The sequence below is a fragment of the Centropristis striata genome, chromosome 5 (genome assembly GCF_030273125.1).
Source record: "Centropristis striata isolate RG_2023a ecotype Rhode Island chromosome 5, C.striata_1.0, whole genome shotgun sequence".
NCBI lineage: Eukaryota > Metazoa > Chordata > Actinopteri > Perciformes > Serranidae > Centropristis > Centropristis striata.
The window spans coordinates 22,301,473-22,326,805 of record NC_081521.1 but is presented as its reverse complement, the minus strand read 5'-3'; the positions used below and the strand labels follow the sequence as shown (position 1 = coordinate 22,326,805).

The following is a 25,333-nucleotide window of genomic DNA, read 5'->3' as shown; positions in this document are numbered from 1 at the left end:
CATTAAAAAACCCATGAAAATTCAACCTCATAACAGTATATAAAGTAATTACAATGAGCCCTATTGTTAAAATTAAAATGCTGCATACATAAATGCATTCTCCTGCAAGTAGTTTAATTTAAGAGCTGATATCTAGCCATTTTTCCATGGTTTTCTTGATAATGATTTTGGTTATTATCAAGAAAACCATGTAAAATGGCTACATATCAGCTCTTAAATTAAACTCTTATGAGCCATTTTTGTTGTTATCATTATATTTGTCCAAACAAATTTACCTTTAGTTGTACCAGTCATTAAAATGAACAAGAAATTGAAGAAAAAGTGGTCTAATAATTTTTTCCATGACTGAATGTAAACTACAATATTCATGTGCAACATTTTCAGTATGTAACACTCATACACAGACAGGCAGCATCGTCCTCATCACCCACATTGCAAGCGTGACTTTTCCTGTGACACAGATGTGCATGTACCTGCAGCGTTGTAATGAGGCTTAGCGTGAGGCTGCCACCTCCCACGAGTCCCCTGAGTCTCATCAATTGAATATCACCTATCAGTCTGGGCTTGACTGGCGCTGTCTTCCTCTCTCTGTGTGACGGTGTCCTGTCCCGGCAGCAGCCTGTGAGGGACGTTGTGGTGCTGCTCGTCTGCTCGACACTTGGAGCAGCAGCAGAGCGAGGCGCAGAGGCGTGTGCGGATTGGCCGAGTAAGTAATACAAACATGATGCAGTTGGCTGCCCCTTGAGAGGTGTTGCCAATTCCCTGTTGGGTCCAAACAAAAGCCTTTAACATGTATGTGGCAGAAAAAGATCATTACATAGTCATACATAGACTAGTTTACTAGTTAGCTTTAACCCTTGTGTTGTCTTAGGGGTCAAAAATGACCCGCCACTATGTTTAACAGCATAGGAAACTCCCTAAATTATCTTTTTTCAACTTGAAATTCGCACATTCGCACACATGCTTGCTAAAAAATGATGTTTACACCTATGCAGTACCTTTAGCAATAAATATATGAAAATAAACCCCTACTTTAGTGAAACAGCAAACCAATTATGACAGGTGTTTAATAAAAACAAGTGGATTCCAATATCTTTATGCACTGTAAAGAGGGAAAACTTTGATATTCACAATGTTTGTGATGAATGACAGGTCGTTTCTTCATGCAAAATAGATTTAGGTTTCAAAATTCAATCAAGCTGCTTTATTTAAGGGGTTTAGTGAAGGTGGGAAAAGACAACACAAGGGTTAATTGACAAGACATTATGCACTATTGTATTATTATTATTATTATTATTATTATTATATCACATAAAAATATTTTACACACGCAGTAACAGTATGATGTAATAAAACAGTCCATGAAATTATTAGATCCATTTTCAAACCCACTTAGAGGGGCTGTTTGATCCATTTTAAAACGTTATTATGCAATCTTTCAGAATTTAAAAATGGAGCAGTAAAAACAGGAACCTTTCATGATGAATGGATGATGATTCACAGACTTGACAGCGTGCAATGACACCATCACAACTTATGATACACACACATCTACACCCACACGTATGTGCTGTCATGCACACCAAACAACTCTCATACCTACATACACACAAGATCCAAAGCTTGAAGCAGAATGAACAGGAGAATAAATTAGATAGAATAAATTGAGATTAAAGGGGATGAGTAGTTATCCTCTACCTGACCATTATTGACATTATTAAAAAAGAACTTTAAACTCACATGTAAAGTGACCAGCACTGGGTGCTGTCTTGCTGTGGAGCCGGCGAGCAGCAGGATGAAGCGCACCGTGCTCCAAATGCGCAGGACGATGAAGATGATTGGAATGAGTGTGAGCTTCATATCCGCCATGGAGGAGAAAGAGTGGGACGGAGGCCTGTTGGCCAGGATGGGACGGTACTCAGACAGGGCAGCATGCTGCATCAGACAGAGAACACAGAGTGAGACAAGATACAGTCATGGAAAAAATCATTAGACCATTGTTTTCTTCAATTTCTTGTTCATTTTAATGCCTGCTACAATTTAAGGTACATTTGTTTGGACAAATGAAATGATAACAAGAAAAATAGCTCATAAGAGTTTAATTTAAGATCTGATATCTGATCATTTTCCATGGTTTTCTTGATAATAACCAAAAGTCATTATATTTGTCCAAATAAATGTACCTTTAGTTGCACCTGGCATCAAAATTAACAAGAAATTGTAGAAAACAATGGTCTAATAATTTTTTTCCATGACTGTATGTTCATACTAAATTCATAATCTAATGCTAAATTTCATGCGTTTTTTGATGGACTTTGATGCCAGTGGATTAATAATCCGCCCATAACTTTAATTAAACCCACTTGCTCACTTTAAGGTTTTTAGGATGCACAACTGTTGTGTTGTGTTGCACAGTTTGTGTTGTTGTTGTAGTTGTACAGTAGTGTTCAATATAATAGCAGTCCAATGTGACTAACCAGATTAATCCAGGTTTTTAGTATATTTATTATTGCTACATGGCAAACAAGGTACCAGTAGGTGCAGTAGATTCTCAGAAAACCAACAAGACCCAGCATTTGTGATATGCACGCTCTTTGTACAAAATAGTTTTGTGTTTGTAAAGTCAACGGCAGACACTGCTATATTTTTGAACACACCCCTTTCAACTAATTGCCCAATTGCACAGCCTTAAGAGCGTGCATATCACGAATGCTGGGTCTTGTTGGTTTTCTGAGAATCCACTGCACCTACTTAGCCTACTGGTAACTTGTTTGCCATGCAGCAATAAAAAATATACTACAAACCTGGATTAATCTGGTTAGTCACATTGGACTGCTATTATATTGAACACTACTGTATGTATTGCTGTGAGAGACGCATACTGCAGGGTGTGTTGTTTTGAATGGAAGAGCTGACGCCAAATGAGCATTTAATGCAAATTTAATGGACAATTTAAAGTAATCTGAAATCTAAAATTTGGATTGATTATATTGTTATTTTGTTACATTAGTCCATCCTGACCACGATGACAGAGGTAATTTTGGTGACAGTTTTGCAACTATTGTCTGAAAAATGTTGCAACACTGAAGTGAAGAAAACAAGGATCTAACTTTTTATATGCATGTGTGTTAAAATGAATTAAATGCAGACAGGAAACTGTGCCTTTATCATGTCATTTATTTTAAAAGAGACAGTTAAATGTAATTGTCTTTCTCTCATGTAAGCAGTGCAGCAGTTCTTCCTGAAGTTTCTTATTGTTGTCTGTATTTTCTTATCTGAAGCAAGGATTTAAAAGGACAGAGGGTGTACAGACTATAAAGCTCTCTGAGGCAAAGTTGTGACTTGTAATACTGGGTTATATGAAAAAAAGCTGACTTGACCATTTGCCACTGTCAAAGAAGTGTTGTCTTTTATTCATTCTGTTTCAATGTGCTCTTTGTTTGCTGAACAGCTTCAACAACAAGTTGAAGGCCACAGGCCAAAAAAATGACTTGCTGTTTTTTGGTCTTTTTATAGATAAATGTTTCCAAATTTGACCCTGTGACTGATTTTGGAATTTCTCTCTCAACATATAATACAATAACACGGTATGCAGTTAATATATATAAAATTGAAAAATAGAGAAATAATTTTATAATAGGTGTTTGAAAAAGTTTTGTTTTGTAAGAAAATACATGCACTGTCTGCTCTTTATAGAAATAGCATCAGCACACTGATCCTTGGAAAGCTTATGGTCTATAATAAGTCTGAGGTACTCATGCTGCTGTTGGAGGTGCCCAGGCCCAGGTTAAAAACAAGGGGCGACAGAGCCTTTGCAGTAGCAGCTGCCAGACTCTGGAACTGCCTCCCCCTCCACATGCGTGCAGCGCAGTCCCTAAATGTTTTTAGTCTCACTTGAAGACCCAACTCTTTTCTCTTGCCTTCAACTAACATCTTCCTCTTGCAAGTGCTAGGGAACAGTGTCCCCTTGTAATCCCTCAGTTTCCTTTAAATTATCCCTTATTTTTTGCTTTATTTTAACTCTTGCAGGCAATATCTTTTAACCCTTTTTTAATTTCTTTTTACCTTTGTCAATATTTATTGCACGTTATGCACTTTTATGAGAAGCACTTTGGTGCAGCTCAGCCGTCTATAAATGCGCAATAGAAATAAAATTTGACTTGACTTGACTGGACTTGACTTGACGCTCAGTCACCAGCTCAGTCCCCTCTTAGCTCTTTGTTCTGGGATGTGTTCAGATCGTATGTGATGCCTCAGACCAGTTAACAAACTCATTAAGGACTGAGTCATTTTTCGAAGTCACGCTCCTTCGACTGACTAACCAAGGCCGTGTCATCTGTAAACTTTATAACATGGTGTCCATGGAATCTGCTGCTGCAACTGTTCATGGATAAAATATACAGCAGCAGTGAGAGATCACTGTCCTGTGGCAATAGAGGGAAAAGCACCTCTAACATGGCGTTTGTCTATGTTTCAGTGTTTTCTTTCAGTCTGTCAGCTAGGATCAATGGGTGTATTGTGTTAAAAGAGAAATCTGCAAAAATGTCTGGTGCATGTGTCTATATACAGTCATGGAAAAAAATTAGACCATCTTTTTCTTCAGTTAATTCCTGGTACAACTAAAGGTACATTTGTTTGAACACATATAATGATAACAGCAAAAATAAGAGTCATAAGAGTTTAATTTAAGAGCGGAGCCATTTTCCATGGTTTTCATAATAATAATAATAATAACTTAGATTTATATAGCGCCTTTCAAAAAAACCCAATGACGCTTTCTTGATAATAACCAAAATCATTTTCAAGAAAACCATGGAAAATGTCTAGATATCAGCTCTTAAATTAAACTCTTATGAGCATTTTTTGTTGTTATCATCATTATATTTGTCCAAACAAATGTACCTTTAGTTGAACCAGGCATTAAAATGAACAAGAAATTTAAGAAAACAAGGGTGGTCTAAAAAAAAAATCCATGACTGTATATTTAATGTTTGCTTTACATTTGTGGAATTTATTATGAATATTTTCAATCTTGGAAAGTTTCTTTTTGATATTCTACTGTCTATGCCTTTGCACAAGAACAGTGAGTCTGCAGCTGCATAGACACTAGCAGGTAGCTAGCAGGCATCCTCACCGCGATATGAATGTGCCTTTTGATCAGGATGTAGAGGACCGGCAGCGTGAGGTACGCCAGGAACTCCCAGATCTTCCCAGTCAGCAGCATCCACAGGACCCGGTCAGGAGCATTGATCCTGACCCAGCACCAGCCCACTGACACTTCTGACGCATTGTAGCCAATCTTGTTCAGGCACACGGCTGCAACAGTGATGGCCAGAGGAACCCCCCAGCTGGACCACAGAACAGACAGTTTAGAGGATTAAATGTTACTTCCTCAAAAGGTTGACTTCATCCACAAATGTTGCAGGCATGTGGCATCATGTGATAGATTTTCTTCTGCTGAAGGCTTGCGTGTGTTACATACCAGTTGAGTTGCTCTAGCTCTGTATATCATAAAACCTTAAACTGACTTCACTCTAATAAGCAATGTTCCCTCCTGAATCATTACCTCTTAATAAAAGCCTGCAGCCTTGTGTGATGTGTGTGTTTGTGTTGTATGTACAAGCCTTGATGAATGGCTCTGTTGTTGTGTGATCTTCAATTCAATGGAGCATTTGAGAATTCACAGAAACAAAATTAGAATGACAACCACAGACAGTGCGCTGCGGCGTACCCAGGGGTGAAAATGTTCTTGTGTCCAAAAATAGATCAATTACACAGCGCTATAAACTCCCTCTTTATATCTTCACAATCAACATGGACAGCTCATTAAAGTGCAGGAGGAAAACTGACACGAAAGATGAAACACGTGCCGATTCAGAGCGTTCAAAGTGAAGTAGAGCTGATGAATAAAACAAGTGGCTTTGTAAACCTGTTGGCATCTTTCAGATAGATGCCTGTTAAAACAGAGAAACCTTGTTGCATGAGGTTTAAGCCTGAAAAATAAAATAAAGTGTATAGCTGTGATATTTAACTGTTTCTATACACCTGACAGACGTGAATGATATTACCTGTCAGCTCATCAGTATTGAGTGATAATTACTTAAAAATAATTAAATATATCATTAATTATGCCTAATATTGTGTGGTGCATCAGGAAAAGTTTCACTGATTGGATCTAATAATCTTTGTAGTGTTATATGCTTAATATGCTTTGCACATGACAAAAATAAACTAATCAATAGAGACCATCTTGAGATGGGATCTCATCAGGCAACACCAAATTGGACCAGAAGCGCGATGGCCCCTTTACTTCTCGTCCTTAATTTTGATCTCATATGTGCCCTTAGCTCCCAGATTCAGTCTATAATCAACTGTGTACCCAAAATTCAGACACCCAGACCCTTAAGGACAAAAATGTCCCCATTGAAACCAATTAAGAACACTATTTCTGATCCAGTGGCCATTCTGTTACATCATGTTTTCAATCTAGAGTCCTGGCTTCAAATTTGTAGCTTTGGCTCTTTTCCAACAGATTGAGCCATTTTCTCATGCATGCTATTTTTACTGGTTTCCACTGGGGTTCTTGCTGCTGTATTATGGAGCACTGCAGTGTGTGATGCAATGCATCAAAATCAGTTTTTGTTGCTAAATAATAACATGCCCCAAACTGTGGAAGGGCGGGGGGAAACTGTAGTTATGGTGAATTCAATGTGGGACACTTTTTGCAATTTTGACTTTGTTATATTTTTCTAAATTTAAAAATATTTTATGTAATTTCAGTCACATGACACCCATGGTAGACCAATAGTAAAGGTTTTGATGACTATATTTACTTTAAGCAGGAAATAAACCAGCCAAACCTTAAGTGTCCCACATTACCCGAATCCACCCTATGTATATTAATTACTATTGTATGTAATAGTATGTAATACTATAATATTGAGGTTTTTTCTAAGGGGTAAAAGTCTGTAAATTAATAAATATTTGGTAGTTATGATTAGGATTTGTGTTAGTTTTAAAATGCAATTCAGTGAAAGAGAAAAATAAAATGAATATATAGTATTTTTAGAGCAGTTTTAAAGGGTAGCGATGGGGGGCTTTTTTATTAATACATTTAAAAAATAAATCATGAAAATAAATGTTGTTTTACGAATAATTGCCATATCCAAGACTGTGAAAAAGAATCTCCCCGCTAGCATTTAGTAGTCTATGATCGTGCCGTCCTGATCAGATCATGTGCCGTTTAACAAAAAAAAAAAAAAATATAGGTCACATGGAGCGCTGCTATCAACTTCACTCCAAAGTACAGACTTGAAACTTTCTCCCAATTTTTGTTTGACATTCCTAGGTCATGTAAAACCAAAGATATGATAGTTTTAATTTGATAGTACAGAAATATTTGAGCGTTGGTGGAGCTCTCTGTGTAATTTCGCACAGTTTGTTTTGAAGAGTTGTTTTTATGGGACTTTTTTGTATATAGTTTTATTATATATAAATTGTTTACCTTTTTATATGTTCATATTTGCAAACTCGAATTTCATGATTTTTGTGTATTTTTGGGCTCAATGTTGATAAAGTAGGTTAAATTGACTAAATAATTGTCAGATCATATAGGTGAAGAAAAAAATGGATACCAAATATGGGTATAGTAAACATTTTGTATGTGGTACATGGAGGACAAAATCAAACGTATTAGACAACGGCTAAAATATGCTCAGACCCCAGAGGGTTAACTCTCTAACAATAAATGGAAAACAGCATAAGCCTATATCATTTTATGCCATTGTGTTTTGTAACTTGTAAACTAAGCCGAAACCAGCTCATGTGCTGTGGTTTTCTGTTTACGGAAGCAGGTGCAGATTACTTTTGATTTGTTGTCCAAAATGAACACAATATCATGATGTTAATTGTAAGCTAGCGGTTTACTTTATTTATTTCCCGAAATGCTTTACGGTACAGGTTCGGCGGTAACTGCTAACCGTCGAGGTTATCCACTAACCGTTACCTTGGCAACCAGAAGAAGAAAGGCTACAACTTACCTGACAAGGTGGAACACACACACCAAGCTGTCAGCGACCCTTTGGCTTGACCTCACGATAAAAATATACAGGTAAACAGCAATGGCCACGGTCCAGAAGAAAGAGCTGGTGTTGGCGAAAGTGGATATGGCTCCCTGGACGACACAGTCCAGCGAGTCGGTGTGGAAAACTCTCCAGACCCCGAAGGCGTAGGACACGGCGGACAGCAAGTCAGACACCGAGAGGAACACCAGCAGCCTCCGCGGAGTTGTCCTCAAGTCTGACCAGACAATATAGGTGAGGATGATCAGCGAAGAGCCCAGAAACGACAGCGCACATGAACACAACACGACCACCTGCTCAGACAAGTACACAACTGTCTGGTTTCCATCTGCCATACTTTATCACCGTTAAACGTGCAGCAGCGTGTTTGTAAACAATCCTCCGACGAGCAGACTAGCTTATCATGTTGTATATGTTAATCGTCAGCAAAGCTTCTCCGCAGTATTTTTCCTGAGAGCTTCGTCCATTGCTTTTTAAGCAGCCAAACAAACTTTTCTTCCCGTGTTTAACCCCTCCCTCCCCGCCTCCCCTCTTCTTACTCCTCGCTGCACCAACCGGAACACAAAGCAGAAGTCAGTCAGCTGGTAAAGGCGCACTCATGAGGTCTATTTTTGGCTCTATTTGTAAAGCTATGACATGTTTATTTCTGACATAGAATCTATCTATCTATCTATCTATCTATCTATCTATCTATCTATCTATCTATCTATCTATCTACAGTCATGGAAAAAGTTATAGCTCATAAGAAAAATAGCTCATAAGAGTTTAATTTAAGAGCTGATATCTAGCCATTTTCCATGTTTTTTTTAATAATGATTTTGGTTATAACCAAGAAAACCATGGAAAATGGCTAGATATCAGTTCTTAAATTAAACTCTTATGAGCTATTTTTGTTGATATTTGTCCAAACAAATATACCTTTAGTTGTACCAGGCATTAAAATTAACAAGACATTGAAGAAATAATAATAACAATTCTTTCCATGACTCTATCTATCTATCTATCTATCTATCTATCTATCTATCCATCTATCTATCTATCTATCTATCTATCTATCTATCTATCTATCTATCTATCTATCTATCTATCTATCATTTTTAAGCATGCTCAACGCAGAGAGTGAGGTTATTTAACAGTCAAGTATATATAGTAATCTCATTTTAAAGTTTAAATCAGATTTTCCCATTAGAAAATGAACAAAGAGTGCCCATTAACCTTTACAACTTCTCTCCCACTCCAAAGTAAAGCTCACCAATACAGTAGTGCTTTACAAAGCCCATGGTACTAAAACAGTCATATAAAAGAAATAAATTACAGTAGTAAAAATAGAAAAGACGACATAAAAACCTAATCAGGTAAACTGAGATAAGCTAAGACAGTAAAAGGATAAAATGATCATTTAGAAGCACATTTGTGCAAGGCATGAATTTATTAATAATTTTAGGGATATAATTTTGTTCAGTAAAATCTTAGCAGTGTGAGGGGGAAAAAGTTTTTTGTATGTTATCATCCCCAAACAGTATTTGGACTGCAACTCATCAATATTTTCATTATCAATAAATCTTTCAATCAATTTTCAGGTTAACTGGATTAATTGTATGCTCAATAAAACGTCTTCAACATCGTGCAATATGCCCGACACAATTTCTGAGAACTCAAGGTAATGTCTATAAATTGCATGTTTTGTCTAAACGATACTGCAGAATCTCAAGGTATTTAATTAACCGTTATATAAAACAGAAAGGGCAGCAAATCCTCCCGTTTGAGGACCTGGAAGCAGTGACTTATTTTTCACTTAGCAAAATTATTTGAATGATTAATTATCAAAATTGTTGCCATTTAATTTTCCGTTGATTGAATAATCAGTTAAGCGATTAATCATTTCAGCACTAATAACTGTGTTATCAAGATTAAGGTATTCTACAGAACATGTATGCATTTAGCAATATTTCCCGGCCCTGTGCTATATTTCTAACTGAGCAGAATACATATTAACTGAAACATCAGATTAAAACAATAATAAAGCAGATATTTCATTTTTGAAATGCAGTATCACATTCCCATCAGACTTTCTCAGGATTATAGGTAATAAAATAAGTTAAAATGAAATCATAATACAAATTTAATTAAAAGGTGCTGTTGGTGGTCACCTTTACCTCAAACTAAATGTCCTTGTTATTAAGAAGTTCATTAGGATAAAAAGCCCCCTATAATAAAGTAGGCTACACATTCAAGACATTTTTGAGTAATGAGTAATGTCTGGTGTGCTTTGTGTGGAGCAGCTGTTACTTCTTTGGTGGCCTTGTAATTGCGGTACCAAAGAGTTGAAGTGTAGGAGGTTTAAATCCATAAAACAGCAACGTTGTGTGAAAGCAGGATTTTACTACTTCTGCATTGCTGCGGCCCCGAAAAACTGCAACCCCTTTTTTGTGTTTGCAGCAATGCAGTGCCGCGTTGTCTTCTCTGACAGTCTGCAGCAAACACATCTGCATTTTTATCAGAATCACCATCGATTTTCCATCAAGTGTTAACAACAAATCAAGTACAGAATCTGGACACAAAGACTGTATTTAGAAGTACATTATACATGCAGCTGCATCTGTCTTTGCTGTGTGTGTGTCTGTAAAAACTCTAAATTAGCGCGCACCTGGCATCCAGGCCATTCTGCCTCATCTGCACTCATTAGGTGAACTGTGTTCGCATGGCAACGTTATTTTTTCAAGGGTTTCAAAGTGCAGCTTTCACGCAGCGCAAAGTGGTTTATACAACACCATTTTCCCATAATTACGAAATGCATGTTTACTGTGAAAACAAACAAGGCAAATTATTAATCAGTCTTTATGTAATTTTTATTTACTCCTTTTGTTTTACAGTAATAACTTATGACATGAAAAGTTAATTAGGCTGCAACTGATAAATTAGGAATCAACCATAGATAAAGTGCTTATAATTAAATTTGGAGGAATGAAAACATGCATCATTTGCAACTGAAAAATAAGGATTCTGAAGTCATGGTAAGCGGAGCAATATTTTCTGATTAAAAGGGATTTTAGATACAGGTTTATAATACAGGTTTACAAATTGCTGCAGTGTTAAATGAACAAAGGCATGCTGGAAGATTGATATCAGTCACAAGATGGCAGCAGAGGACCATAATAGTACAACACAGAGTAGAAGTTTGATCCAATTGTAAATATTGTAGCGGCTGTTAACAAAAAGGCCATGCGCTCAGCTGATCAATCTTCAGCTAATTCTGCATCAGGTCCTCAGCTCTTGTTAATTTCTACAGTGTCAGCACACATAAAAACTTACAGTAGCAGCAGGATCCATTTTTGCTACAGTGTTGCTGATGTGTGTTTTTTTTCCTCCCTCTTATGACGGCTGTGATGCCATGGCCTCTTATTGCGAAGAATTTCTGCGGCAGTATACTTGCTGATTGCTTCGTTCTCACTCCTCACAACAACCAGCTAAGACACTGCCAGAGAAACACCCACAGCAGCCGCGTCCAACCGTCTGTCCCTCTCTCCACAGCAGGAACCTGACTGGTATTTGCCACACACTCCCAGCTGCGAGTCTGGCACTATGTACGCTCACACTTCTCATGCCCAGCTTCCTGGTGATGGTGGTTGTTAGAAGGCAACTGCCTCACACTAAAAGCCCCCCGTGGTCCTATGCCAGCAGCCGGAAGCTCTGTAAGAGAAGAAGGAAATAATGATTGAGTAACAACTGGTCAAGGAATAAACAAAATAAACTGTAATGTCAAATTAAAATTTTAGGGCCCTTAATTGAGGTTTGAAAAGTAGGACACGCTCCGATGCCTAACTCATTTTCACACACTGTACTGCAGTGATGAGTTTACGATCCACGGCCTAAAATGACCCAAATTTCAATCGTTTTTAATATCAATAGTTTTATTATTCAGCTGATTTACACCTATGCATCACCCACTATATTTGGGCCTCTTAAAATACAAAAACACTCACACGCTCGATCAACGTAGTATAACATTTGACAGCTGATCATCAGAATTATTATATTATGGTATAAGCACGCTGCATGCTTATTGGGTGCTTGGATTTAATCCTGACAGAATGAGACAGAGGAGGGTAATATATACTAGCCTGGGCCAACCAAATGTTAAGACCATCATCATGTAATTCTCGTCATTTAAGGAGATCAACACTAACAGCGGAGTTAGATCAGTCAGGAGAATGCTGTGTTACATTAATTAATTCATTATCCCTAGCAGCTTATCCCAACTTGGAGGTCGAAGGTCGTGGGGCGCCTGGAGCCAATCCCAGGTGACATTGGGCGAGAGGTGGAGTACACTCTGGACAGGTTGCCACACTTTCACAGGGCTGTTACATTAAATTAATTGACAATCATTAAGAGTGGAATATTTATAAATGTATCAATTATTAAATTGTTGACATTTTTTTCCACCCACCACATTATTAGGCTCTTATGTCTTATGAAAAAATGTGCTTAAATTGTAAAACACACAATTCAGAAAAATTAAAGTATTAAACATGAAATTTTAGGAAATTCAAAACGGAATCTGGCAAAAATGATAAGATGGATCACATAGGGCTTTACTTTGGTATTGATATTTGAATCTGTATGAAAGGCCTTTTTCAATATTCAGTTATTAGGAAGGCAATTCGGTCAGTGCCTAAAAGTATTGAAGTTCGTTCCTCAACCCTATTCTTGATACTCCCCTTGCCTTTTATGCAGCATCACTTTAAGTGCACACAACTTGGGCAAACAGAAACACCCCCGAACTAAGAATAGGCTAACCATGACTCATGATTTTGCAACAAAAAGCTCTGTTTGATTTAGCCCTCATCTATTTGTGTGTGCGTGTGGCTATCTGTTCACATATAATGCAAGTGGCTGTGTGTTTATGTACCTAAGGGACTACAATCCCCTCGCTATCAGTTGCGTTTGCTCGCTGCAGTGCTATTTTGGGCTGGCTGACCACTCCATACTGTCCTCTCCCTGTGGACTCTGCTTTGCTGACAGGACAACATGGATACTAGGGAGCGATCTGCAGTCACTAGCAAATGAAGGAACAGAGGGAATTATGAAGGCGATAGAGAGGTGTCGGGAGGGGTGTTTGGATGACATGTGAACTTCCTCTATCTGCTGGATCTTTTTACTGCTGAGGTCCGCAGCAAGGCTATTTGTAGCTCTCTATGTCTGTTTTTGGTGCATTTTGTGACGCATTTTTGGTTGTATAACAAGAATGTCCTCCCTTTATGGGTGGTTGGAACATCTTGACCTTATCTCATGTCAAAGAAAGGATTCATGGACTTCTAAGAAAAGTGTTTGTGATGCTCTGATGCTGAAACAAACGCTAAATTTTTGTCTGCGACTTGCACCCACACACAGACACAAGTGATGTCCCCCTGACGAAAACAGGGACACCTCTTGACCTGCTTTCAGTTTGCCCAAAGGCTGCATCAGTGTCTCTTTGTGGCGAGCCAAACGCTGCCTCCACTGAACACATGATGACAGGAATTCCTTCCTGCTCAGGGCTTGATGTAATCCTTAATACAGGATTGAGGAATGCCAGTGAAAACAACACCCTGCTTGCTACATGAATGACCGACTGCCTCGCTGCATCACACAGCAAGCAGCAGCAGCAGGAGCAGCAGCAGCGATGAGCTTCGACTCACAAACCTGTCCACAAATATGTTTTAGGCCTCAGGCTTGGCTCAGCTTTTCTCTCAGAACTGTGTCTTCCTGTTTCTGCACTATTATTAGCTATTAGAGCTTAGCTTTTCAGGTTTGCAAGCTTAAAAGTCATGTTTAATGCACCTTATTTTAGACTATTTATTTTAGGAATACTCGTATGAAATAGGTATAAGCTTAAATTAAAACTATAATTGTCAAGTAGCTTGTAATTGATTAGTTATATACCTTAAAAAGTGTGCTAATGCAGGAGGGAGGTACTGGTGCAAAAATGATTCAAAGCTAGAGAGCTATCCAGGTGAAATTATCTGATTATTGCTGCAGCCAATAATTAATTTAATTAGTGAATAATCAGCTAAGTATTTCCTCAATAATTGCTTGATCACCTTTCCTTAAAGCCATGTACTTTTTTGTCCGTCCAATCGTCAAAAAGGCCAAAGACGTTGATTTCATCTTCACATAATATGAGGAAAACCCTCACAACAGAAGCTGGAACAAGGAAACGTTTATTTTACTTGAATGATTAATTGAATTGCTTCTGAACATGATAAAAGTAAAATAAATTTGATATTTGACAGATGCTGAGTAACACACAATTACAGTCCGATACTTTAATCAGATATTTCCTTTGAACTGAAATATAGTTTTATTAATTAATCATATTTTGGAAATGTAATGTTATATTAAAAAATGTTAAAAAATATATATATTTTATAAGAAAAACCCTGATGCAAAATAGATATGTTTAGCTTATATTTTTAGATGAAAGACAATTTGTTTGAGCGCAAAGTACAGTTTCAAAGAAGAAGCATTTTGGTATTTCACACTCATGCTGAAGCTTCAACTAAAAGCTTCAAAATCTTGATTATTATTATTTTCCATGTTTGTATTCAACCAAACAGTGCTTGCACATCTCCTTTCCTCCTCGACTGACTGTGAGACTCATCATCCTGCACTGCACACACACACACACGCAGCAAACATAAAGTTGTCCTTCCACGTTTTTTCCTCCTAATTTCTTTCATTTAAATGGATGATGAACAGCTTTCTTATTTTCAAGAGGGAGAATTTACACACACTGTTTTCATTCTTTTAGACCACTGTAACTGAAAATAAAAATAATTTTGTATTTTTTGACATGGTTTATGTACCGTCAATATCTCATAACCTTGCAGCCCTAGTGCTAAGTGTAAGGGGAAAATACAAAAAATGCAGTGTTTTTCTTAGACAGGCATTTCTGTTTCTTAGTACACTTTTCTATGTGTTTGTAGATTTATAGCTGCAGACTCTTTCTCCACATAGCTACACTGGGATTTTGAGTTTGATTAATTTGGCGAAAAATAGGCAAAACTCACAATAAACAAGATCAATTGGACTTAAATTATTATTATTCATTTTTTATTTCTATAGATATCGCGGTAATATTTTGGCCCTGATAATCTTGGAGTAAAGATCTTATATGGTGACAACCGTAGACTGGTTTGAGTTACCATGGAAGTCTCACATGGGACGCTGCTTAATAAGTCTATATTTCATGACATATTAAACCTACAAGCAACCATTGTGCTCAATGACACGGTAGATTTCCTATTACATAACCAGTAATGCCACACATATACACATATATTATACACCTCAACCCCAGATCCACCCAGACCTCCTGAACAGGCCTGGTCCCTCTGCTGTCAGGCCTCAGAAACTGAAACACACACACACACCCAGCTACCCAAAATCACCAGCCCTGTGCTCTATACTTCCCCTTCTCCTCCTTGCTCCTCTCCACTGTGCATTTCCCGGCCGTTCCAGTGTCAGCTACCGACGCTCAAACAGTCATGCTTCTCCGCTCCAGTCCCATTCCATGGAACCTAATCATCTTATGGCTAACAATGACACCAGTATTTACTGTAGAGCCATGTTTCTGAACAATGCTACACATGACAAGCGCACTGATGGCATGCCTGCTGCTGGAGCTTAGCCTCTCCTGAGGTTTATGTAGCACAAGTACGAATATTTATTTGGCTTTTTAGATGTTTTAATTTCAAATAAACAACTTACAACTACCATTAGGGGTGTTTACATTGATAGTAAATGATTAGATGTAACTAAAACCTGGTCATGACTTGAGCCCGGCGGATATAGATCGGATGACAGATATTTTCGGCCGATATGTGCCGTCATAAAACTTTTTCTACACAATATATAATGAAAAAAATGTTGTTTGGCATGATTTAGAAATGGTAGTTATTCATTTTTTATGATTTATTTTAAATAGCAATTGACTGAAACTTAAAAGTAATTATGTTTATTTAGCTATTTATTTTATTCCTCTTTACTTTCTTATTTTTTTTATATGTTTCTTTATTTAATGAAGTTGCTCTCTGGGCAAATCTGCAGAGTAGTGAAAAATTTGTGCACAATCCACATAAAAATTTAATTCCAGCTTAAAAAAGTGACTATATCAGCCACCATATTGATTAAAGATGAATTTCCCCCCTCTTAAACCAGTATCGGCATCAGTCTCGAGAATCCCATATCGGTCCTGCTCTGGTCATGACATAAATATAGTTTTTGAACTTTTTTGGAGCTGAGAATTGGTTTCATGAGTATCAGTATTGTATGTCAAACTGCAGTGTGTTAATAATTCAATGGTTTTGAGTCTTACCCACTGTGCGCACCACCCCTGGTTACCAGAAAACAGAGTTGCCCCAGTAACTATCTGCAGGCTTGACGACACACATGTAAAATACACAGATCACAGTATACAAGACACTAAATGATTATCATTTGAGTCACTTGAATGATTAATGGATTTGAGTTTTCACTGGCACAAATTAGTTTTACTGTTTAACTAATGAGTGGAACATTGTGGATAGTCACACAGTTAAGGTTGTCTTCATCTGCTTTTCTACGTATAGGATGTGTAATCGTCTGACTCAAACATTGATTGTTGTTTTGTGAGCATAAACTCAAATCAGCTGTCTCCCCCAATTGTATTTGACCAGATACAAATCAGTTGTGATTCATTAGGACTCTTTGTCTCTTCGGTCTCTGCATTTCTTTTTTCTCTGCAGCCAACTGTGTCTCTCTCGTCTTTCAGTCTGAACAGAGGAGAAAACAACAACAAAAACGGCTGTCCTTTCCTGTGAGGATCAAACTGTAGTCAGACAATGATCGTTTCGTCCGCTGGGACTTCTAAAGAGGTGACACGTGGCGCTCTGTCTGTGTGAAGTTTCCTGTGCCGCTGTCGACGCTGGAAGGTGACAAAGTACAATTTTGAGGTACTCTTTTACTTTCCCAGTTTTCTACTACTTTATACTTTACTTCACTACACTTGGGAGGGAAACATTAGTTATAACAGCTGCATTACTGTAAAATGATGCAGCCCAGGGACTGTTCTAGCTGTTCTGTTATTTGTTTCCACCCACTTAGACTTTTGATAAATCAATCAATAAATCATAAGAAAGGTGGATATGATGGCTGTTTCTGAAAGCAAAGCACCAATAATCCCAGACCTACAATATTGTTATAGAATTATATAAAGTACAATCTTGATTGCAAGAAAGTTTGGATGTTTCGTAAAAAGTAAATAAAACTGAAATGCATAAAATCTAGAATGAGTGTATATATTTACAAAAACATAAGTTTGCCAGTTTGAGCATTTAATATTTTGTTGTATTGTATTCAAGTGAATGTAGGCCGCAAAAGATTTAAAATTCATTGCATTCTGCTTTTATTATGTTTTCTATTTCCCAACTTTTTTGAAAATGGGGTTGTAGGTAAAATTACCCCAACTTTACCAGTTGCAACATTAAAGTGATGAACACAATGCATAAATAATTATAAACCACTGATATATATTAATCCAAAATGAGCCATTCTGCATTATGAGTACTTTTACTGTTGTTAGTGTAATTTAATGCCAGAATGTTTGTACTTAAGTAAAACTTTTAAAGCATGGCTTTTACTTGTAACAGAGTATTTTGACATTATGTTATTAGTTCTTTCACTTGAGTAACAGATCTAAATACTTCTTCCACCCTCTGACCACTGTGTGATTGGTAACTATGTGTTTAGGCGTATCACACTTGTGCATTGAGTAACCTTTTGTATAGTTACCATGGCATCATGTTAGCATCAAGACTCAGCTTGGACGCTTTAACAACGCTTAAGAGCTGTACACTTCAAATTAACATTTTCTCAGTTATACTTCAATCAACCTACAGGCCTTACTAAGCAGATCCAAAGGCCTGATTTGAGCATATTTTGATTTCCCCACACTAATTAGTGTTTCTGAAGTTTTACTCGAAGCAAAGCTGTGCTCTGTTTTGCAATAACAATTAACTTATACGCTCACAGAAGTGCTCAGTAGTGATATTATGTGTCAGAAACTTTTATTCACACACAGTTTTGACACTCACCAAGCAGCGAAGCAGCAGTGGAGCTCCTCCATCCATGCTCGTCTCCGAGGAGTGCACTCTGGTGTTGACTTCAACAGGAGTCTGTCCACGGGTGCAGCAGGACTCTCTCCTTGTGTGGGTCACTTCACACTGGCAAACTGTTGACCACAAGCCTCTTGTCTCTCTTCCTCTCTCGCTCTCTCTGTGGCTGTGTCTCTCTGCAGGCAGCACAACAAGTCAAGGCATGTTCCAACACGCCACCAACAGCCGGACGGGTGTATGAGCCTGCTCCTAGACCAGAGGGGGAGGAGCAGAGGATCAGAGAGGGGGGAAACCCAGGGAAAAAAACCCAGCATGACTCAGCCGGCTTCAATCGGTTAGCATACACAGCTTTTACTTTCAAATATGAAGGAGTTATTGTTTGAAGGTACATTGAGATTAATTCTCTGTGTGACATCGATAACTTGATTTCTTTGCAAAAGCAGAGGTGTGAGATGGTGTGAGCGATGAGGGCAACTGACTTAAAATAGTCTTAAAGAGAAAAGCACTTTTTAATTGGACTGACTTGTCAGACCATCTATGTCGTACATCATAAAGAAGTACAGTTTCCCTGCAGGCAGCGACTTCTTTTTCTCTTCACCCCCTCTGCCCAGTGGGTACAAGCACTTCACAGTCTTGTCTGACTTTCCGTGCTAATGTGAAAACCTCAGCTTTTACCGGAAGACTCTGAAAGGATCCAAGTAAAATTAATATCCTAAAAATCAGCTACAGTTTTGCTTTTCATTCACACTCTTTCTAGCAAGTGCTTCTGGTTTCTCTTTACCATTGCAGAATAATAGTTTACAGAAGCTGTAACCTGGAACCAGCACGGCATACTAATGAAAGCTGCTGATTCATCAAATATTCTTATACAGTCAACCACAGTAGGTCACATCAATTACAAACGAAGCCCATCAGTATGGATTACATGACTGAAAATCTGAGGGAATGCATTAACAAAGATGTACTAAAAAGCAAATTATTAATGCAGGGCAGAAATAATCCTTTATTTGATCCATTATATATATATATATATATATATATATATATATATATATATATAAATATACAAATGTGCATTTCACTCTATTTAGCTACTGACACATCAAACCATATCAGATGTGCAGAATCATCACCATCCATGAGTGCTAATTATGCAGAGCCGCTCTGACTCAAGCTGGTTTTTTACTAGAGGAGGGGTGATGCCAGTTCATCACTGCTGTAGTGGAAGTTGATCACTAGGCAGATTCTGGGGTGCAGTGGCAGGAACCAGCTCAGCAAAACTCACCTGCTACAATATGGTCTCAATCTGGCTGCCTGAGCATCTCTAAAGCACAGGACTGTACATCAGTGGTGCTGCTTTCCACCGCAGCCCGTCAACAGACTGATGACCTTATCAATACAAGAGCAAAGTCACTATGATGTTACGCCCGGAAAGAACTCAAAAGCACTTTGCCGCTGCTTCAAGGTTTGTCTTTTCCCTGCTGACAGCAGCTAGAAAAGCTGTACAACTTTGTAAAAGCGCAGAAGAGGTGCATTTGCCCGCAGATACTTACTTTAATTTATTGGAAGTGGTGATGCGGCACTGCATTGCACAGCGGCGCCTTGACGAAGTGCCAGCAGTAGTTTCACCAACTGAGTTTAATTTATGGAAGCATGAGCTGATGATCTGTTCACACAAGTATGGACAATAGTAGAGCTAGCCCACTCACAGGAAATTATTTGTCGCACTTTAATAGCCAAATCATCACATAAAAGTACAGTTTATTCATCTTCCTACCTGAGACGTAGACTACAGCTGAGGCCTCACACCTGCATCTGTGTTAGTCGGGGGGGGAAGGGGCCCCTAGCCCAGCAAGTTCAAAGCTTGCTGCATTGATTACATCATCGGAACTGGAGTGCTGGAACGGGACAATGCACCATCGGGGGGGTGGGAGGGGAGGAGGGGGCAACCAGCTAATCTCACCATTGCCTCCCCGTGGAGCTCCTTGTGTGTGTGTATGTGTGTGTTTCTTTCTCTTTCTCTTTCTGCTCTGTCTCTAAACTCAGCTCAGTCCGGTCCAGAGTGAGGCGGCCTGCTCTCACACACATTCACCCCTACTGTGTCACGTGACTGAGGGACTGTCTGTATCTGAGGGAGAATGATGTGCATCCCTGGGTTTCTTTGTGTGCGTGCGTGTGTGTGCATGTGTGCTATTAGAGGCCGGCACTGCAGGAACTCAGCTGCTGCAGGACACTGCAGGATTGCTGCTCTGCTGCTGGCTCACTGGCTCTTGCTTCTCTCTTTCTCTCTCTCTCTCTCTCTCTCTCTCTCTCTCTCTCTCTCTCTCCCTCCTCTCTCTATTCACTCAGGCAAATTGCTCAAGGAGGATGGTGAGAGCATGTGCTGCATACTTTTTCAGCAGGGGAGAGGGGGTGATGGAGGGAGGGAGGGGGGTGAGTGGAGGAGAGAGGAGGAGGAGGAGGAAGAGGGGGGTTGCAGAATCACAGAGGTGCAAAGCATGCTGGTGAGGCGCTGTGCTGGGCAACTGTACCTCTGAGACAGACTACAGTAGAGAAATTGGAGACAAGGAAGGAGGAGGGAAGAGGAGGAGAGCGGGTGGGAGGTGGGGGGAGGGCAGAAGTGAGGTGCAAGGAACATCAGGTGAGTGCGGCAATTTCCTTTGCTTGCAGTACAGCACCCACCCTCAGTGAAAGTGCGAGCAGGAGAACTGCAGATGTTCCAAGATGATGTCAGGCTCCGGATGTGGCGCGGACCTGATGTACAGTTTGCTATCACTCTGTTCCTTTGCGTTCGCCTGCCTGCAGTGGGGAGAAATCCAAAGGCCTGAGAGACGCTTTGGACTTCTGTCTCACGTAGCTGACGACGCAGGGCCGCCTTTTTCAAGGTCTTAGCACAGTTACCTGAGGTGAACTCAGGGCTGACCGAGCTTGCATACAGGCGGCCTGACCTGGCTGGATCCTTCATCCAGACCTCCTAGACAGGTTTCGGATCACATTTTGAATCCTGACTCACTCTTATATGAAGCTTTTTCGCCCACAAACTATTTTTATATGGCCTTTGAAAAGGCTCACAGTTTCAGCGTACACAGTGTAATATGGCATAAAAGACAAAAGTGGCAACATTGACTTTCAGAGCAAGAGAGTTGCTGAGCTACTGCTGCTGCAGATATAATGCCAAGTACAAGTGTAGACTTTAATTTCTGTCCAATATAAATGCATGCACAGACACCTCACTTCTTTCTCTGACACAGATTGTGCTAAACTCCCCAAAAGAATTTAAAAGAGCTGCACTCTACCCTGTATCCACTTTTAGGACGGCAGAAAGGTCCCAGTAGCTAGAGCACAACTTCATGACTGCACCACAGCTCCCCTGTCCCATGCAGGCCACTGTAGCCTCATTCTCAGTCCCCCATTTTCAGCACTCAGACACAGCGACAGCTCAGCACCACTGATACAATAGATGCTTCTTACCATTGTCCAGCATCATATTCATAACTAACACATGCTGCAACATATAAACCCACAAACGAGAGAGAAAAGTAGAGAGCTGGGACTATCTGTACTCTCCTAAAAGCTAAGTCAGCAAAGATGAAAGTCCCCTCCAGTGCAGGGAACTCTTTGCATCCTGGCTAGTCTTTTTGTCCTTGTGTCAAACGCACAGTGTCCTCCTCCAGCCGCTATCTGACACGCTGGCTGCTATTTCCAGCCTGTACCATGTGTTAAACATGGATGAGGGAGCAGTGGAGCCTGACTGCTAACTGACTGGCTGTCTGGCTGGCTGCTGCTTGGTTATTACTGGTGCAGAGGAGGCTGACACTGATGAGACAGAAGCAGCCGGGAGCTTCTACATTGCAGGCATGCACACCGACATATCAAGTCCTGTAAGGCAGATTTAAGAAGTATACCGTCCTATGCAAAGAGGTAGACACATAAGGAGACAACATAAAAGGTAAATAAGAGACAGAGAGGAAATAAATGTTTACCTTCAGATGAGTCTCGGATGGCATCGCACACGGGGCGGAGAGGAGGAAAACTTCTCTGCACTCACTCTGAGCCTCTTGGTTGCTGGTGATGTGCTTTCATGGCGCGGCAAAGTTGACTGCAGCATTGCCTCCTGAACAGAATGACATTGTTTGCACTCTCTCTCTCCCTCTCTCTCTCTCCCTCACTCCTCCTCCTCCTCCTCCTGTACGCGCTCGCTCCCCCTCCTCTTCTTTGCACGCTTGCTGGCAGCATAAACTGCACAGCTCAGCAGTGTTCCCCCACTGCCGCAGCAGATCCTGCATGAGCTCTGCGTATCTGAGTGGGATGGGACTTTTAAAGGGGAACGCAACCTCCAGGGTCAGTGTGTGTGCACACCCTCAGTCTGCCCTCCTCTCTGTCCTCCTCTGCAACGCCCCCCCCCAGCACCCCCCCAGCACCCCCAAGAATCATCAGTGTAAAGGACTCCTCACAAGAGAGACCCCCTCCATGCACACATAACTCTCCATTCTCTTTTATTCATTTTCACACTACAGCAAAAGATGCTTTGAGATATGAGTGTGCTCAAACCTCAGTGAGGAACAGTTTGCTCCACAGAGAGGCCATCTCCTCTGCTTTGCTTTAAAACTTGTCATCTAATTTCCTGAAAATATCTGGAAGGATTTCTCTAGGTATGAGCTACAAAAAGATGTGTTTAAGACCATTTAATTAAAAAAGAAATGAACATGTACTGTCAGAAAAGGTGACACTGGGGTAAATCAAGGATTTAGTTACCATTTTTAAATTAAAATGATTGTCTTCTGGTATCACAGGGAAATGTGGTTAATTTATTTTACGCACACGTAGTCATTAGGAATATTATTTCACAAAGTAAGTAAAAAAAAAAAAAATCAAACACGTTTTCACAAATTAGCAATAATCATGCAATCAGTATGTCGCAATCTAAAAGCTGCTATCTCAACACTCAAAGTTTCACAGTTCTCAAAGGTACAAAATCCCCTTCAGTGAGGTGAAATGTCCTTAATCTGCAATCCCTATTACCTGCCTTTCATTACCCAAGGTGCACTGCTCTACTGGTGCTATTCTGCAGTGCGCTAAAATATAGAAATATCTTGACCAACCAAATTTGACTTTTGCGCGTTGCACAACTCTGTGAGAGTGAGATCATCCATCATTTAGTCAGCCAATAAGGTTGAACTTCTCTTTCTGCAATGTCTTTACTTCACAAAAACGCTCTTGGTGGTACACTTCCCCGCTCTCAGTGATGACGTTTTGCGGTGCATTGCATGGGTTTTGTATGGATAATGGTGACTCCATTATAAATTCTGTGCGTTTTAAGCATCAGCGCCTTGGTTGTTCTCTGCAGCAGTGCAGAGCTCTCTGCTGCTCACTGCAGGAGCGAGGCTTTTTTTTTTTTTCTTCCATGACTTTGTTCTGCCTGGGTCCCCAGTTGAACCCTGTGATCTTTTGTCCTCTAGTGAAAAAATTAGGAGCTGCATGCATCTCATATTAATCCATCAAGTCAAGGTGTGTGCTTACCTGTTTTAAGCACATTAGAGATTGTGTATTATATCAAGGCTTTTCTCCCTTATTAGCTTGTATCTCTGCCCTTATAAGATGGGCCGCTGCTGAATCAGCAAAGCTTGTGCATGTGATTTAACATTTCTGACTACTGGGGATCAGTTACATTAGGCTGTCCATATCAGTCAGCATCAGTATGAATCATAGGCATGCATCATGCAAATTATACATCAGCTGAGAGCGAAACATATTCCCCTGCATGTACGATCTGCATGCAGTGCTGCTACTGCATCAGTCTGCCGAGCCTCGCAGCATCTGTCCTCTCCTCTGTGACACCGGGGAAAATGCTCCCGCCAGCATATCCCTCACATAGCCAACGCCATTCTCAGTAATGGCATCCCCTGTGATGAATAAGCCATGAGGAGGGGCCCTTTTACATGTCCTATTAGATTACCTCCCTATGCTTTACCTGGGCACTATCACCTCATCGCCTCTGGCTCTGCACTCTTCTTAATATTCTCTGTTGTTCGCCCAGCCAAGGGCAGAGTGTGTAAATGTGTGTTAAGGCTCATAGATCATATGAATGTAGAGATTTGCAGTTGAGTCATCTATGCAGTTCATTGAGTGTGTACATACACAGCTCTCACTCATATTTATGATTTGCATTAATGTCTGGGAAAACTGCCTGACTATTAGCATTTTCAGCAGTAGATAGGAAGTGTAATAATATGTGATTCTTCTTTGAATAAGGCTTTATATTCTTGAAATATGCATTATTTAATAGATAATAAGGCCCTCATAAGTCCTTATGCCCTTGCTTATTAATGTTATTATGTGTTAATCAGACTATATGTGTTAAAAAATAACAATAAATATAATCATTGTTAGATTAGAAGAATCTTTAGGCACTTCAAAGACATGTGTCAACAGTTTATAGACTGTTTGAGAACATTTGTTAAAGCCTAGTGAGTTTTTTATTATTGTTTATAATATCATTCATTAAAAAACTTTTTTAGTTAAACTAATTTAAACACAACTGAATCAAAATGTAGTTAAAAATGCTGTTTCATTGTTCGAGAATGTCATTTTTCAAGGAGACATGGTTGCTAGAGAGAGCCCTGCATGTTGGCAAGGTTGATAAAATGTAAATAAAATATTATAAGTAAATACAAATTTTTAGCGCTGAAGCACAAAAACTCAATATAAGAAAGATCTTTTTTAAATCAGATTTTCACATAAATGGCGTGGATTCATTGACCTTAATGTGTTGTTCTGTCTTTAGATCTGGTAGCTTCAAAAGATCAGAGGATTCCTATTCCAGTCTGGAACCGGTTCTGGATTCATATCCCTAGACACAAGCTGTAACAATCCTGACTCATCTGGAAAAACAAAGGTTATCTATCAAGTATGGGGACAGTTGACGTATGCAGATAATGGAGTCGAGTCTAACCATTGGCTGGTGGGTGTCTTTTTTTTTTTTTTTTGCCATTCACAGCCCATTCCTCGGCTCCATTGATCTGCCCGGAAAAGATAATAGACACATTGATTCACAAGCTCAGCAGCTTGCTTGGTTTACACATCAATTCAGACTAATTCTCAATAGTCCTCAGTCAAGGA

The 25,333-nt window shown here is 39.5% G+C and overlaps 1 protein-coding gene across 1 annotated transcript; it reads right to left on the bottom strand.

The window, feature by feature from the left end:
• Window positions 1-259: 259 nt before the first annotated feature.
• gpr157 (G protein-coupled receptor 157) lies at window positions 260-8,565 on the bottom strand. Its single transcript, XM_059333524.1, has 4 exons — window positions 8,040-8,565; window positions 5,135-5,348; window positions 1,741-1,935; window positions 260-762 (listed from the first exon to the last, which is right to left on the bottom strand). The coding sequence occupies exons 1-4, from the start codon at window positions 8,414-8,416 to the stop codon at window positions 547-549; spliced, it is 1,002 nt and encodes a 333-aa protein (XP_059189507.1). The 5' UTR covers window positions 8,417-8,565; the 3' UTR covers window positions 260-546.
• Window positions 8,566-25,333: the final 16,768 nt, after the last annotated feature.